Here is a 16,258-nt window from a genome sequence, read left to right as displayed (position 1 = left end):
TGGAATTTAATTGGAAAAACTCTGGTTCTGCGCGCAATGAAATCGAAGAATGGAGCGTGTACTCGTCGAACGCAGGACGAATGCACGTGAAGTATATTTTAATGAAAGATCAAAGCGAAACAAAGAAGAATTACGTGTTTATGTGAAAAAATAAAGAATTCATCGCTGAAAGAATTAGTATCCTGTCAAGCTTTACGATCACGTGTGTACTTGTCAAACACAGTTAACTGGTTAATGGAATTGGGTTAGAATTGATGTTTGAATGGAAGAAACGCGCGTAGAAGTGACTCTAGATTTGATATAGCAAAATTATAGTGATATATGTAACATGCTTCGTATAATGCATCGATATGTAGAATATCGAAGTAAGATATCTTTGTTTCTTAATTTATGTATGTTATCGTTATTAGTCAATTGCAGGGAAAGTTTATCGCGAGCGCCGTTGCCACGTGAAAAGGGTTTTCACGGTGTTCCCCGTGTATTCCGAGGGATTTTTAGTAGTTTCCGAAGGTGATTCGAATTTATGGATAGGAGGATCATCTTCCGTAGATTTGGTAGATTGTAGATTGTTGGCTGTGGAACGGGAATTTAGATATTCCTGTGTTTCGGATGGATTCGTTGGTTTATTGTTAATAGAATTTGGTCAGAATTGATGTTTGATTGGAAGAAACGCGCTTGGAAGTGACTCTCGCTAGATTTGATATAGCAAAATTATATATATATATATATAGCATTGGAAGGTTTTGGTGAGAACAAGCACAGGTATATTTGTATTTTTATTTAAATGGACTATAAGATACATTCGAGGAAAATTAACACGTTGAATGCAGGATTTCATAAAGAAAAATACAAAGACTAGAAAAACTATAATATTAAATCATTCGTTTGAATTGCATTATTATTATTGAATGTTCATCTAGCTGAATGTCACCGCTTTATGTAATATTGTTTGTAACATAAGTATGTTTTCAGATAATCAATGTTTAATTGAATGAACTGTAGTAATTTGATGTGGTTGAACGCCGCGATTTCATAGAGCAAAATACACAAAATGGGAAAAATATAATATGAAATCATTTGATTGAGTTGCATTATTATTTAGTTATTAACTGCAGCATTATTTGTAATATATGAATCTTTTCGAACGATCATAGTTTAACTGAGTGAATTATAGTAATCTGATTCGGTTGGGGTTCACTGGTGACCTCCACGACATTCAACGTGTTAATTATATTAGTATCTTTAGGAACGAGTTACTTAGGCTGTATACATTGAAATTTTTGGTTGAAGATTGTGTTTATATTTAGGTTGATTTAGTGAATTTTATTTGAAATGTCGAAAATTTCAGTAGGTTTGGTAGTAAGTTACATTTGTTTATTTTGCTTGATAAAGACTTGATTATCGTCGTTATCGTCGGTGTCATCAAATTTGGAAAAATGTGAATAAATCGTGGACAGTCGGTGTAAGTTCTGTTTTATCAACGGTCTCGGTGGAGTTTCGGTTTGCAGAACGGAATGATTTACAGTTTTCAATCGGTTAATAGTTTGTTGTGATCGACGCGCTGTAGTTTGTGTAAAATCGCCGATAAAACGTCGGATATCCCGCGATGATACGGTCCGGCGGTTATCGGACGCCGTGGTTCCATAATGTTTAAAGAATATATCACGCCCGCCGCGTGTCGAATGAACGGCCGTCGCGGTTTTACAATATTCGCCGCGGCGACGATCAAGCTGGTGCGAATGTGAAAGATAAAAACCGGATGATACCGCGATATCGGCCCCGGTAGGCTTTCACGCAACGGCAGCGGCTGTGTTTTAATCTGCTCTGTTCGGAACAGAAAGCGAAGTGTCGATACTCTAAAAGCTGCTAAAATATTCTGGACTAGACGCGCTGCTCGCGGATCGCGGACGCAGATGCGTGGAGGAAGATTCTTTCTTGGTATCGACTTGATTTGTCATTAGTAGTTTATTATGAAAAATCTTTTCCTTGTAATTTATTCAATAGGTCAATGCGTGGCACTCTTTCTGTTGTATATTATTTGAATTGATAAAACTTGAATGAGTGAACTGGAATTTATTGAGCTTGAATTGATAGAACTTGGGTTGACTAAACTTGAATCAATTGAACTTTAATTTATAAAACTTGAATGGCTGAACTTGAATTGACTGAGCTCGAATTGATAAAACTTAGGTTAACTAAACTTGAATTGATTGAACTTTAATTGATAAAACTTGAATGGGCTGAACCTGAATTTACTGAGCTTGAATTGATAAAACTTGAGTTGAGTGAACTTGAATTGACAGAGCTAGAATTGACTGAACTTGAATTAATAGAACTCAAAGTCATACAACTTGAATTGACCGAACTTAAATTCACTAAACTTCAACTGATAGAACTCGAATGAACAAAATTCCATTATAAAAACACCAACTGAACATTTCACCAGAATCCAAAGTAATTAAGAACCTAAATACTCACTTTATCCAATGAACGACTCAACTTGAAATCTCCACGAACTTCCCAACATTCCACTTTCTATTACTCCCCACTCGTTTAACGTTCACTAAAACCTATTTCACAGTCCCTCCACTCGTCCCAATTATTCCACGATATTACTCCTCCCGAGGAACACGAACCGAAACCCCATAACACTAACCAAATTCCCCGTCCGCTCCAATATCCCGAAATCAATTCCGCAAAAAAATCAATACTCCCAACAAACATCCAGATCCGCCGGAATCGATAATCCGAATACCCGTCGTCCCCGATAAAATCCCCTGGTAGAGCAAGTGTTCCGTGTGCGGGGGCGTGTCGGAAGCGCGCCCCCGTCGCGGCATCATCAACACGCGGGAGATTACCGCGGAACGACATAACAGCTTTTAAAACACGAGTCTTACGAGCCGAACTCGCACGCGCGAGAACATCGCTCGTGATCGGAGATAACATTCGAGACTCGGGGAACGTTTGCGAAGATCTCCATCCGAGCGACGGGAACAACCCAGTTCATGAGTGGTCGACTCCCATAAAACAGCGTTTCTCAAACCGGGATACGGTAACAGATTTTTCGGGGGTGAAATTCGACAATACACTCGTCGATTCGTTTAGAGCTCAATGAAATAGCGAGAGAAAAATTAGACGTTTCAAGGGGTCCTTGAAGAGGCAAAACTTTAATCTTCAAGATCGTGGTTTAAGTTCGATTAGTTCACGTTAAATAGTGGCACTCAAACTGTTAAATTTAAGAAAAGATTTTTCGGGGGTGAAATTCGACAATACACTCGTCGATTCGTTTAGAGCTCAATGAAATAGCGAGAGAAAAATTAGACGCTTTAAGGGGTTTTTGAACAGGCAAGACTTTAATCTTCAAGATCGTAGTCTAAGATAGATTAGTTTATATTAAACAGTGGCTCTCAAACTATGTTAAATATAAGAAAAGATTTTTTGGGGATGAAATTTCATAATACTTCCATCAATACTACACTACTCTAATATATATAATTATATATAATATAATTGTATATAATATAATTAATAATATATAATTAATAATTTATATAATTATATTATATGTGGCGTATAATGTAATTGACGTGCTTGTTAGGTGGATGGTTGAAGGGATGGTTGAAGTGTAATTATATTATTTATATGTATCACTATAATATATATTATAGTAATATTATATATAATATTATATTATAGTTATATTATACATATTATAGTAGTACATATAAATAATACAATACACTTCAACCACCGCTTCAACCATCAACCCAATAAACACACCATTTTCATACACATCCCCCAAGAAGCCGTCGAAGCATAAAAGACTGAGGATCACTGGCATAAAGCAGCGTGTCCTCCTTGGACCCTCCGATTTTCGAGCGCGGACCATGAAGATTTAATACCGGGACGGTAATCATCATCGTCGCGACGCACCCCCGCCATTATTTATTCAAGGCTCGCCACCGATAAAGCTATCCGGCGCCGTTCGACAAGCCGCGCGACCCGCTTTTATCGCGCGCCCAGATCCCGCACGCAAAAATCGCCCGGCGACGTCTGATCGCCGGCAACCCGCCGCGCCGTTACCAACTTTCCCACCCCCGCGGGACGGTGCCCGTAGGAGAGTTCGAGGAATCGAGCGATCGCTGTCGAAAGATAAATTTTATACGCGTTTTACTGCATCCAGCGTTTACGCGGACGCGTTCACCACCCCCGGCTGGTCTGGGGGTGGACGGCGAGCATTCGCCAAACGAGGTTCACGGTTTTCACGACCCCTTTGTGAGCTTCTCCGTCGTCGACGCGTCCTAATCGTTATGGACACTCTGCTCCCGGCCGGAGCTTCGTTTTTTTCATAACGCGCGGCGAGGATTCGTCGAACTACTCGAAATCGGGGCGATGGGATTCTTGCTGACCTGCCTGGATTTTTGGTTTAACCCTTTGGGACCAAAGTCCTCTTGGCTTCTCGCTTTCAGGTTCACTGTGACGTTATTTTATTGAATTACAGTTTAACACGTTGAGTGCACGTTTTTACCGAGAAAAATTTACAAAATGAAAGTAATATCTAATTATGTAATTGGAATACGTTATTGTTATTGTAGGTTTATCTTGTTGAATGTCATTGTATTGGGTAGTAGTAATAGTAATACAAGAAAGTTTCCAAATAATCATCGTTTGATGGAATGAATTATAGTCATTCGATTTGGTTGAAGTCACCGGTGACCCCCGTGACATTCAACGTGTTAATACTTACAACGTGTTAATTATTTATTCGAGGATACTCGGGAATCTCTGGAGTGGCACCTTTAACACGTTCCGTGCCACGTGTACCACATGTGGTACACGCCAATGTTTGTAAGAAAATATTTTTAATGGATATATAGTCGGCGGTATACGTTACAAAGCAGTGGAAACATAAAGAAACAATATCAAAATATATAGAAATGACCAGAAACTTGAATATAACTTATTTTATTGAAAAACTCAACACAGTTCACAAGCAAAATATAACCGAAGTTTCCGTGGCACGGAACGTGTTAACACTAGAACTGACAAATGTCTCACAATGACCCATTTCTTAGTTTCCTTTTGCGATTACTGAAAAGATGCGAATACCTTTGAGGAATTACTAGAGAAGCTGATTAAGTAATACCTAAGCTGAAGTTTAAACTAATTCAAATCTTAATAAATTCACGTCTGCAGTCTTTGTACAGAAATTGTCAAAAGTCAGTTTACGGGCTCGGTAGTTGTGTTAAATGGTACAATTGTGACAGTACAAATAGATATAGAAATAGTTAAAATAAGTAGACGTTGCAATAGACACAGAATCTCAGTCACCACTTGATTTGACGCAGTCAAACTACAAAATCTGATATGTAATGTTTAACTTCGTATAATGCCCGATACACGAAATATTGGAACAGAATACTTGTGATTTCCTTTCGAGTTAATTTCAAAGAATATCGCCTTCGTCTCGTCGACAAATGTTAAATATTTCTAGCGAGAAACTTCCGAGTACAAAGAGTTAATACTAGGCTGACCGGTTTCCCAATGTCATTTGAAATTCTGAGTGCCTGTCGCTGCTTTAGCTTTATACTCCTGTGTTGCCTGGATAATTACTTTCCCAATTTCCTACCTTTGTTGTATCTAAGAGAGATGTATCGTGTAACAGATCTTCATTTTGTAACCAGTTATTTATCTAGTGAATAGATTCATCAATAGTAGGTATATACAAAACAGAGATGTGTTTAGTGTCAATAATCCTGATATTATAGTTTGATGTTCAATGATGAGGTTACCTTTTCAGAGAATAAAGTGGAAGAAAAGAGACGATGTGATTGGTAATTAAGAATTGCACCAGGGTCTTTCGATAGTAATATGAAGAGAGCCAATGACGAATAGGGTCTAGAGATCATAAAGAATGATAGAGATCATAGACGACTGATAGTCTCGTACATCGAAGCCAGAGAATAATCAGGCTCGCGTTGTCAATGAAGTGACGCGTGGTTCACTGACGCAGGATTATCGCAATGCAATCGGTTTTCATATGGGATCTAATTAGAACACACCGCCGGTGCAAACTAATAATCGGTCAAAAGGACCGTCCATCTGGAGGGCCCGGGTTGCGCTGGCAGTTCCGCCTCTGCGCGACCTCCGTTGGTAACGACACTCCAGATTACACGGAAGCCTGGAGGGTCGGCCAAGTGAGCGGTTTCCCGAAAAGGGTGGGTCCAACTTGTTCAACGACCCGAGGAGTCGAGGTCAGAGGTTTTCTAAGTCACATGCATTCCGACTGCACACGAGGGCACTCCTGGTAAGGGCTGCTGCTAGGACAAGGGAATGGGGAATGTTGGATCCACGTAATACATTTATTCTCTTGCTGTAGTCTCGTTTGTCATGGCTGGCTAGGGGATTCCGGGGAATAGTCGAAGCGATTTTTCAGTTCTGACATTGCTCCATGAGTCTCCTCCGACTGGTTCATTCTTATTTTATGAGCGCTCTCTCAATGATGGTTAGGTGTAGAGCTGGGTTGTGTCTAGTTTGGATCTGGGTTAGATGGAAGTCCAGGTTAGGCCTTGATCAGCGTTGGGGCACTTCAATGGGCTAGGCTATGTCTAGTTTATGTCCATGTAGTGGGCATGTTAAGTTTCTGAGGGTTCTAATAGATTAGATTTCTAGTATCTATGTATTTATAGATTAGAAGTATGTTCCTAGGAAGTCCATGTTAGGCATTGATCAGTGATGAGTCAGCTTTTTGAGCTAGGCTATGTCTGGTTTATGTTTATACAGTGGTTATGTTAAGTTTCTGAGTACTCTAATAGATTGGTTCTAGTATTTATGTATTTATAGATTAGAAATATGTTCCTAGGAAGTCCATGTAAAGTAAAGCCTTGATCAGTGTTCAGTCAGCTCTTTGAGCTAGAATATGTCTAATCTATGTCTATGTAGTGGCTATGTTAAATTTCTGAGTGATCTGATAGATTAGTTCTAGTATATATGTATTTCTAGATTAGAAATATGTTCCTAGGAAGTCCATGTAAAGCCTTGATCAGTGTCGAGTCAGCTCTTTGAGCTAGAATATGTTCGATTTATGTCTATGTAGTGACTATGTTAAATTGCTGAGAGGTCTAATAGTTTATATTTCTAGTACCTATGTACTTCTATGCTAGATTAGAACTGCGTTCCTCAGAACTCCATGTAAAGCCTTGATCAGTGTTGAGTCAGCTCTTCGAGCTAGACTATATCTACTTTATGTCTATATAGTAACCATGTTAAGTTTCTGAGGAATCTATTGATTTAGACAATAATTGTATCACTTCTCTATGGATCTATGCTAACTTAGAAATATATTCCCAGGAAATCCATGTTAGATCCATATGAAGTCTATAATATTCTAGTTACGTTTAAATTGGATCCCAATACGGTCTACGCTAGATCGTTAAAACAAATACGCTAAAGAATCTTTTTACCCGAGTATACACGTACCCTTAAAAGATTTAGAGTCCAGTTCCTAAAGTAGCTAACTTTACGAGTCGCTAAATCTTGCCCGCAGGGATTAAAAAAAGTGGCCAAACCCAGAGTGGAAGCCCGGTGCGTCAATAACCCGCAGACAAACAGGAAAAGAAGAACGTCGGACAAAGGGACGCTGACAGAGAACCCGGTTGACGGCAAAACGAACAGAACGTTGAAGGGGTGGATTCGGGGCAGGATGGGGGTGGAACAAGCGCAACGAGATTCTAAAATAAACCTATTGGATTCCGAATTTGAATACGAAATGTGGCTACGGCGAATGCTGTATTACACACGGAGATGGAACGGAGCTGGTCTAAACACACGAGATGTTGCCTGGTGAGCATCTATACGGTGCTCTGGAAGTAAACACTCGGGCTCTGTTGAAATAAATACTGTGCATTCCTTGCACTGTTGGATTAAGCGACTGGTCGACTGTACATTTTAATATTTGAAGATGTTATTTACGAAACATGCTCCATTTCAACTTCTGCGTATCAATATTGAAATCATTGTATAATGTATCGATCTGATTATGTTTCTATTGTTTGTTCTCTCACAATCAAACTTTTGAAATTTGTATTTCCTTCGTAAAATATCATTGGTTATGTTAAAAATTGAATATAATTCTTAGATTAAAACTTTTACACGGTGATATAGTAATATATCCAAGTTCACAGATATTTTCGAAGTTTGCATCGCCGAGGATTTCTGTCTCGAGATATCGAGCAAATAATTTATCTCCCCGACACAGAGAGTGTCCCGGAGTCACCCGAGGAAGCTGGTTTCAAAAATAGAACAAACTAAAATGATCGAGCACGAAACCAAGGAGAACGGCTGCCCAAAAGACTGAAAATCCTCGAAGGACACTGCAAGGCGTCCCGAGAATCATTAAAGCGGGCAGAAAAACGACTCGGGTCAACGGAATAGAAATTCGGAATAGGAAATTGAATGGAGGAAACGGAACGACCAATCGTGAAAGTGCGAATGCTGCTGCAGGCCGTAGATAAGAGGGGAGACGAATTGCGACATGCGACACCGAGGGAAAGGGAGAAGCAAATAGTGGGAATGATAGAAACGGTGAGGGGAAGAGAAGACAGGGGAAAGAAAAGGATAGAAGCAAAGAGAAAAATGAAAAAGAGAAGGGAAGGTGAGTGGAAGAGAGAAGGCTGGTAAACAGCGAGAAAGAGAGAAAGAACGGAAAACAGCGAGAAAGAGAGAAAGAATGGAAAACAGCGAGCAAGAGAGAAAGAAAGTAAAAGAGAGAACAACGAGGGAACAGAGGAAAGGAAAGAAACAGAGACAGAGAGAGAAAGAGCAGAAAGGAGTGAGAAAGAGGGAAACTGAGAGAAAAAGAAAGGAAAAGAGAGAGCAACGAGGAAACATAGAAAAGGAAAGAAACAGAGACAGAGAGAGAAAGAACAGAAAAGTGAGAAAGAATGGAAAAAAGAGAAGGAAAGGGAAAGAGAGCAACGAGGAAACAGAGGAAAGGAAAGAAACAGAGACAGAGAGAGAAAGAGTAGCAAAATGAGAAAGAGAGAAACTGAGAGAAAGAAAGGAAAAGAGAGAGCAACGGGAAACCACATAGGAAAAGGAAAGAAACAGAGACAGAGGGAGACAGAGTAGAGAAGTGAGAAAGAAACTAAGAGGGAAAGAAAGAAAAAGAGAGAACAACGAGGAAACACATAAAAAAGAAAAGAAACAGAGTGAGTCAGCGAGAAACTGACAGAGAGAGAGACAAAAAGATAGATCCAGCGAGGAAAAGAATTGGAATGAGAGAGAAAGAGAGACGAGCAGAGATGCAGAGAGGCAACGAGAGAGAAAGAGACTAACGCAGAAGAGATTCGAGATACAGTGACCATAATATATGCAATTGGGGCGAGCAGCGTGCAGGGTGGTGGCCCGTTGGTCGATTATGCGTGGCGGTGAATGGCTCGGAGACGTCGGATGCTGTGCAGAGGCCAGACCCGACCACGCAGACGCCATGCACGTCAGGTATTATATGGTATTTAACGTGTATCTGGCGCCCCACGCACCCGGTTGTTTAGCATTCTGCAGCTGGAATTACGGCGGAACACGTGTCCCAAGAATATCGTGCGTATGACCCGGTTAGAGACGGCCCACTATCCGAAGCAAGTGTTAATGGCTCCTCGGGACGGGAAACCTCTGCTCTTGACAAATTCCTTTATTATTCAGACCGAGTCGCGCGACACCGGAAGCTAAACTATGTCGCCGTTAACGCTACCGAGAACTGCGGCGACGAGAATGTACTCGGTATTTCGAATGGATCCTTCGGTGTGATTTATTCGATTCAACGTATTTTTCTCGATTGTAGAACCGCTGATATTTCTCTTTTATGGATTCTTCGTTTGAGAGGTCGAATATGATGTTTGAGGAATTTATTGTGGGATATTCGGTGAACCACTGGTAATTCTGTGAGGATATACTTGGAATATTGCTAACTTTGTAATTTGTAGTTTTGTTTATTTTATGGATTCCTGTTTTGAGAGTTTGAATATGAAATTTGGGGAATTTATTCTAGGATATTCGGTGAACCACTGGTAATTCTGCGTGGATCTACTATATTATTATCTTTGTAATTTATAATTCTGTTTCCTTTACGGATTCTTGTTTTGAGAGTTTGGACTGAGGAGAATTTCTCCGAGGAATGATTAAACAATTTGATTTAGCTATCAAACTGAATTGTAAATCAATTAAACTCTCAGGAGATAAATTTCGAAAATATCTATATGCGAACTTCCGAAAGTCAATTCAACTGCTCGATAGTTTTCCCGTCAAAAGCAATTCCAATTCTCAAAGATCCCCGATCCACCTATTAACCCTTTGAACTCCGTAGGCTCCAATATTGCACCAGTAATATTAAATATTTTAATGAATTTTAAGAAAACTACCTTAAGATTATTAGATCTTCCAAATATACAAAGTCTGTACTGACAAGGGAATTAAAGGTCTAAGAAATGTTATAAAATTATTAATTTTCAGTAGGACTGCTATCAAAATTGGTAAGTTTATTAAATCTTCCAAATATACAAAGTTTGTACTGATAAGGGAATTAAAGGTCTAAGAAATGTTAGAACATTATTCGTTTTCAGTAAAACTACTATCAAAATTGGTAGAAGTTGCTGACGTATCACAAAACTATGCGGAGTGCTAAGGGTTAATACAATCAAGCATACAGAAGCTCTGATAGCATTCCAGCGAGCGTTCCGCGAAAATCCCGGCGGAATAAACGTTTGAAGTATCGACTGGTGTTTATTGTGGCACTGGCTGCCGCTAAGCTCCACTGACATAGATTCGGTCTCATCACTTTGTCGCCGCACTGCGTATTTCTCGGCCCTCCGGCCGAGAGATATTCGCCGCAAAAAATTTTGCCGGCTTCCGAAAATGCGGGCGGGCGGCTCGGCTGCCGGCTGAGTCGCTCGACAAAATTTGAGCCCAACCATTTTTCTTCTCTTTTTTTTTTTTTATTTTTCTCTCCTCGGGAATCGCTCTATCCCGAACTAGGCCACCGGATACGCTCGATACGCCCTCAAAATCTACTCGCTCCGAAGAACCACTCCGCGCGCGTGCATTCGCGGCCAACTTTCCGCGCGGATATAATTTTCTGGCCTGATAATCGATTCCCGCACGAAAACACCGGAAAATATACACGCGACCGCCGCGCGGCGTGATCTATAACCCGGTGATCCGATTCTATTAACTTCCCCCGTGAATAACGCGTTTCTCTCACGGTAAATTTTTAGTATGGAACGCCGGCAATTATCAGTAATTACCGGCTGCGGATTTTTCTGCGTTCGGAGCAACCTGTAACTGTGCGGTCACACGCGACGGACTTAACGCGAAAAAGTATGCGAGTTACTGGAAGTTCGTTGGAATAATTGTTCGGGAGAAGCGTTTTTTGTGATTGTATTTTTTAATTCGATAATCGTATTTTGATTTTTGAGTATCTTAAGTAGGATGTTTTAATGTTTGGAATGAAGTTAAGGTTGATTGATAAAGGAATTGTTCGTTGCGAATAAAAATATTCAGAAATATTCATATTGTATTCAGCTCTAGTTCGTTCAGCGTGTCATTTATAGGAAAGTCGAGCTGGAAAGTTTTTCTGGCACACGCGCCATCGAGGACCTATACTCGCGTCTGGCCATTACCGGGGTGTTCTACTTGCACCGATGTAAATCACGAAAACTGACTTGATCCAACGCAGTAAAAGATATAATAAATCCACTTACAGATTAACTATACAGATAACGAATTACTTAATTCCCATGCTAATGCTCGGAACAATAAACTCGACAAACGGATCGATGCAAGTAGTAAAGGTCAGCCATAATCGAAACGAAATCAGTGTTCACAAGACAGAGTCTTTCTTGCCCAATTTTCGTGCTTATTTTCATCACTATGTACTCTATTCTCTGTTGTTACTTTTATTGTTACATATTATATTCTTCATTACCATTATTATTATTACTATCATTATTATTGTTGTTATTAATATTATTATATGCTATATTCTCCATTCCTATTATTCTTTTTCCATTGTATACTATACTCTTCATCATCATTATTATTTTTATTGTTATATATTATATTCTTCATTACCATTATTATTATTACTATCATTATTATTATTGTTATTATTATTTGTTAAGGCCACTTACAGCCTTAACGTTTCCTCCGACCCCTTAGAACCATCGTACTTTTTAGTTTGTATACACTTTTTATGTTTTCTAAGGCTTATTGTGCATTTGGTAGTTTTTTCGAAATAATAGGAGCCTTCGTCCCGTTCACAACTTGCAATCGTCTTTACGGTATTACGAGAAGGGACCGTGGCAGCCATAAATCCCTGAACCCATAAGGCCCGCGATTATTGCTGTAGATTTTCTTTGCCTATTGTTTACATCTGGTGTCCAGTCACCAGTATTTTTAACTCTCTTGCCCGTCCGTTAGCATGTGTTTCTAAGGCCAAGCGTTTCTTGCTTTTTACCTGCCACGGTCGGCGATTGCAAACGGGACGAATTAGTTATTAACTTTAGCAACTAGGAAGACTAGAAGGGAAGGGATTGTGTCTCCCTTCCACAACCATTTTCAGATCGAAAAGGGCCAACCAGAACGTCTTCACCCCCGTGAAGACGACATTGCGGAGGTGTCGTCGAAGACGATTCTGGGAGGCCCAGGGAGTCGAGAATAGTGAGTCGAGAATAGCGAGTCGAGAATAGCAGTCGAGAATAGCAGTCGAGAATAGTCAGTCGAGAATCATAGTTGGAAACAAATAGTCAAACAAGCAAATAGAGAGCATCGAACATCTTTCGAGTCACTACACTGATTTTCACAAGTAAATACAGTCCACTTCACAAACCTAAAAATTCGCACAAAGTTAATTCGGCGTGCGAAGTACTAGTTTAACTACCGAACATAGTCGGTGGAAAACAAGGTACACGACATTATTATTATATGCTATATTCTCCGTTACTATTATTCTTTTTCCATTATATACTGTACTCTTCATCGTCATTAGTATTATCATCATTATTATTTTTATTACTATATACTATATTCTTCATTGCCATTATTATTATTACTATCATTATTATTACTATTATTATTATTATTATTATATGTTATATTCTCCATTATCACTATTATTCTTTTTCCATTGTATACTATACTCTTCATCGTCGTTATTATTATCATCATCATTATTACTTTTAATACCATATACTATATCCTCCATCACCATTATCATTATTACTATTCTTACCATGATGCAAGGTACTTTTCGTTACTATTTCCATTGTCTCTACCCGAAAGCTCAGTGCACAGATTACCCGGAATCAATGAATATATCTATGACAGACCGTCTCGATCACCTTCGGCGCGTATCGGCCGTATTCTCAGACCGTTCGCGGCGTTGACGCGATTAACGTAACACACGTCGCAGTTACGATTATTATCCGGTTCCTTCCGGTTGTAAATGGCTGCAGGTGCGACTATCGATCGAAATTTATCACCCGAGGGGATAATTTCCACGGGGCCAGTCCGCAGAAAATTTATTCGCAGTCCACCGTTACGTGACAAGCGAGATTTTCGTTTCGATTCGGACGACTAAAGTCCGTTTGCAACGGGGAGCGAGAGTGAAGGGGGTGTGGAAGTCGTGATCGTGGACAAGCGACGTGTAAATGGTACGTTACCTTCTGGTAATCGATGGCCAGCAGAAGATACTTCCCGTCGGCGGAGAGCTGATGGTCGAAACTCGATAAAAGTGCCTGGGAACATCGGACACACGTAACGGAAATTAATTGAATCCCCGACTGTTGTTAATCCTATCGTCTAATCGGATTGCGCCGATACGGCGTCTTTGTTAGATTCGTTTGTTGACTCGATACGATATAAATATTACAAAAGCTGCGCCTGTGATGTGTTTAGTTGAAGATTTTGAAATCTTCCGTTGAACAGCTTTTGTCATTTTATCTCGAACGAGAGGGAACATTCGAGGTTAGTAAATTTGAGTTTGAATTGTGTTAAGTTGTAAGACGATTCAATTGTAAGTCTCTGCGAGGGTTTTACTGTCAGAGAAAGTGAGAGCAATTGTGATTGACTGTGAATTATTTGTGGTGTGGTTTTTTATTGTTTAGTTTACCTTTTATTGGTGATAGGAAGAAAATATTGATTACAATTGAATTTGTAAGGTAATTTATTAATTGTGACTACTCGGTAATGGTTAGAAAGGAGTACTTTATAGATCAATATTGATTACGATTGAATTTGGAATGTAATTCGTTTATTGTCACTGTTCAATAATGATAAAAATAATATTTTATACATCAATATTGATTATAATTTCATTTGTAATGCAATTCACTGATTGTCACTATTCAATAATAATAATAAAAATATTTTATAGATCAATATTGATTACGATTGAATTTGGAATGTAATTCATTGATTGTCACTATTTAATAATAATAAAGAAATATTTTATAGATCAATATTGATTACGATTTCATTTGTAATGTAATTCATTGATTATCACTACTCACTAATAATAAAAAAAATATTTTATATATCAACATTAATTACGATTTAATGTTAATTTAATTCATAGAGTGTCACTACTCAATAATAGTCAAAACGAATACTTCACAGATCAATATTGGTCGCGATTTAATTTGTAATGCAATTGGTATAACCTAATAAAAGAGAAGATGTTTGTACATGGTCACGCAAGATTTAACAAAGAAGAATACAGCACAGACAAACGTGTTACACTCACCGCATTACTGGAGTGCAGGATAATCCTCGGCTCTTTTGATGTGACATTATAGATCACGAGATCTCCGGCCTCATCGCGGTACAGTATCTCGTTCCCTGGAACAAAGAGATAACATATTTTTCTAGGATCCGGAAGAGAACAACCGCTGCGATAAAATGGTTACGCGATAACGAGTGCCCCGGGGAAAGTCTGGGGAACTCGGTTTACTGCATAGAACGGGGAACAGACGCACATTTTACCTTGATTTAAGCAGCGCAATTAATAAACTTAAGCCCGGGAAAGAATGTCACCGTTATTGTCCATCAGATCTGGGTTCGCGTTAGATTAAACTTTAGTCACGTCTAATTAGATTGTATTCATTTTAATTATACCGTGCCCTGTTCTACCTGGATTTTAACTAACCTTGTGACTCGTTTTATTTACATTATAATTATTCAGTTAGAACTCGTTAAGCTTAAACGAAGTTCGCTTTTATTAATAGAAAATTGAATGTCAACTGAATTTGATTAACCATTTGCAGACGGAGATTATTTAAAATATACGAGAAATACAGAAATTTAGTGGTCTATATTACAAATCATAGAAATCAAATAGACTAAGAAAATCCCTTTGAAGTCCAAACAAAGTACTAACAGTAAACAATCACAAAACTCCCAAAAACACAGATATACACCATAGACTACAAACCACAAAGATTCAGTTCCTACAACATTTATAATTAATAAAATATTCAAGACGAAGATCAAGAAATTAAATACACAAAGAAAATTCCTTTGAAGCCCAAACTATACGAAACCTAATGCAGATCCCGTCGAATTACACGTCGAATGCTTAAATAATAGAGAAACAGGAAACAATTTACTGATCTTTTGCTGTTTTAATAATTAAATCATTTGTTTGAGACTTAGTATCACAAATATGAGAGTTTGATTTCCGTAGAGTGTCGACATTCGTCCGCAACGGGTTAAAATCGTTCTATGAGTATGTTAGGTTTATATAAATCTAGATTACAAGACAGTTAGACGTTTATGATATTGTATCTTGGTGAAGCTAGGTGTTCTTAAATTTGTACCAACATTGGATTATGTCACCATAAGTCTGGATTTCGGCTATGTTACGTTTAAGCCTGAATTAGAAGTGAACAGTGTTAACACATTGCGTACCGGCTAATTTTCAAGAAACTGAATTGTGATGGCAATTTTCACTATTGCGAAACTATGAACATCAAGAAACAAAGCGATATTTTCATATTTCACATTACTCTCCTACCTTCCATTTAAAATATAAAATTATTATTACACATATCTTCATTCTGAACCGTTTACACTCAATAATTTTCCACCAGGAATATTCATTAATAGAATGAAATAAATTCAACATTCTTCACTATCAAGAAACATAGTAACAAGGAACAATATTTCATATTTCACATATCAATCTATTTAAAACAATTTAATATTACAC

The 16,258-nt window shown here is 38.6% G+C and overlaps 1 protein-coding gene across 6 annotated transcripts in view; it reads right to left on the bottom strand.

Moving 5' to 3' along the window:
- LOC116431069 (venom dipeptidyl peptidase 4) overlaps nucleotides 1-16,258 on the bottom strand; it is a 447,002-nt gene that overhangs the window by 306,324 nt on the left and 124,420 nt on the right. For all 6 annotated transcript variants that reach the window (XM_076374132.1, XM_076374131.1, XM_076374129.1 and 3 more), the window contains 2 exons: nucleotides 14,795-14,889; nucleotides 13,713-13,787 (listed from right to left, as the gene is read on the bottom strand). In XM_076374132.1, the coding sequence (XP_076230247.1) occupies nucleotides 13,713-13,787; nucleotides 14,795-14,889 (170 nt within the window). The remainder of the gene's footprint in view (nucleotides 1-13,712; nucleotides 13,788-14,794; nucleotides 14,890-16,258) is intronic.

The sequence above is a fragment of the Nomia melanderi genome, chromosome 1 (assembly GCF_051020985.1).
Source record: "Nomia melanderi isolate GNS246 chromosome 1, iyNomMela1, whole genome shotgun sequence".
NCBI classification, from domain to species: Eukaryota; Metazoa; Arthropoda; class Insecta; order Hymenoptera; family Halictidae; genus Nomia; species Nomia melanderi.
The sequence above is the reverse complement of the archived record's forward strand: the minus strand, read 5'-3'. Positions and strand labels throughout refer to the sequence as shown.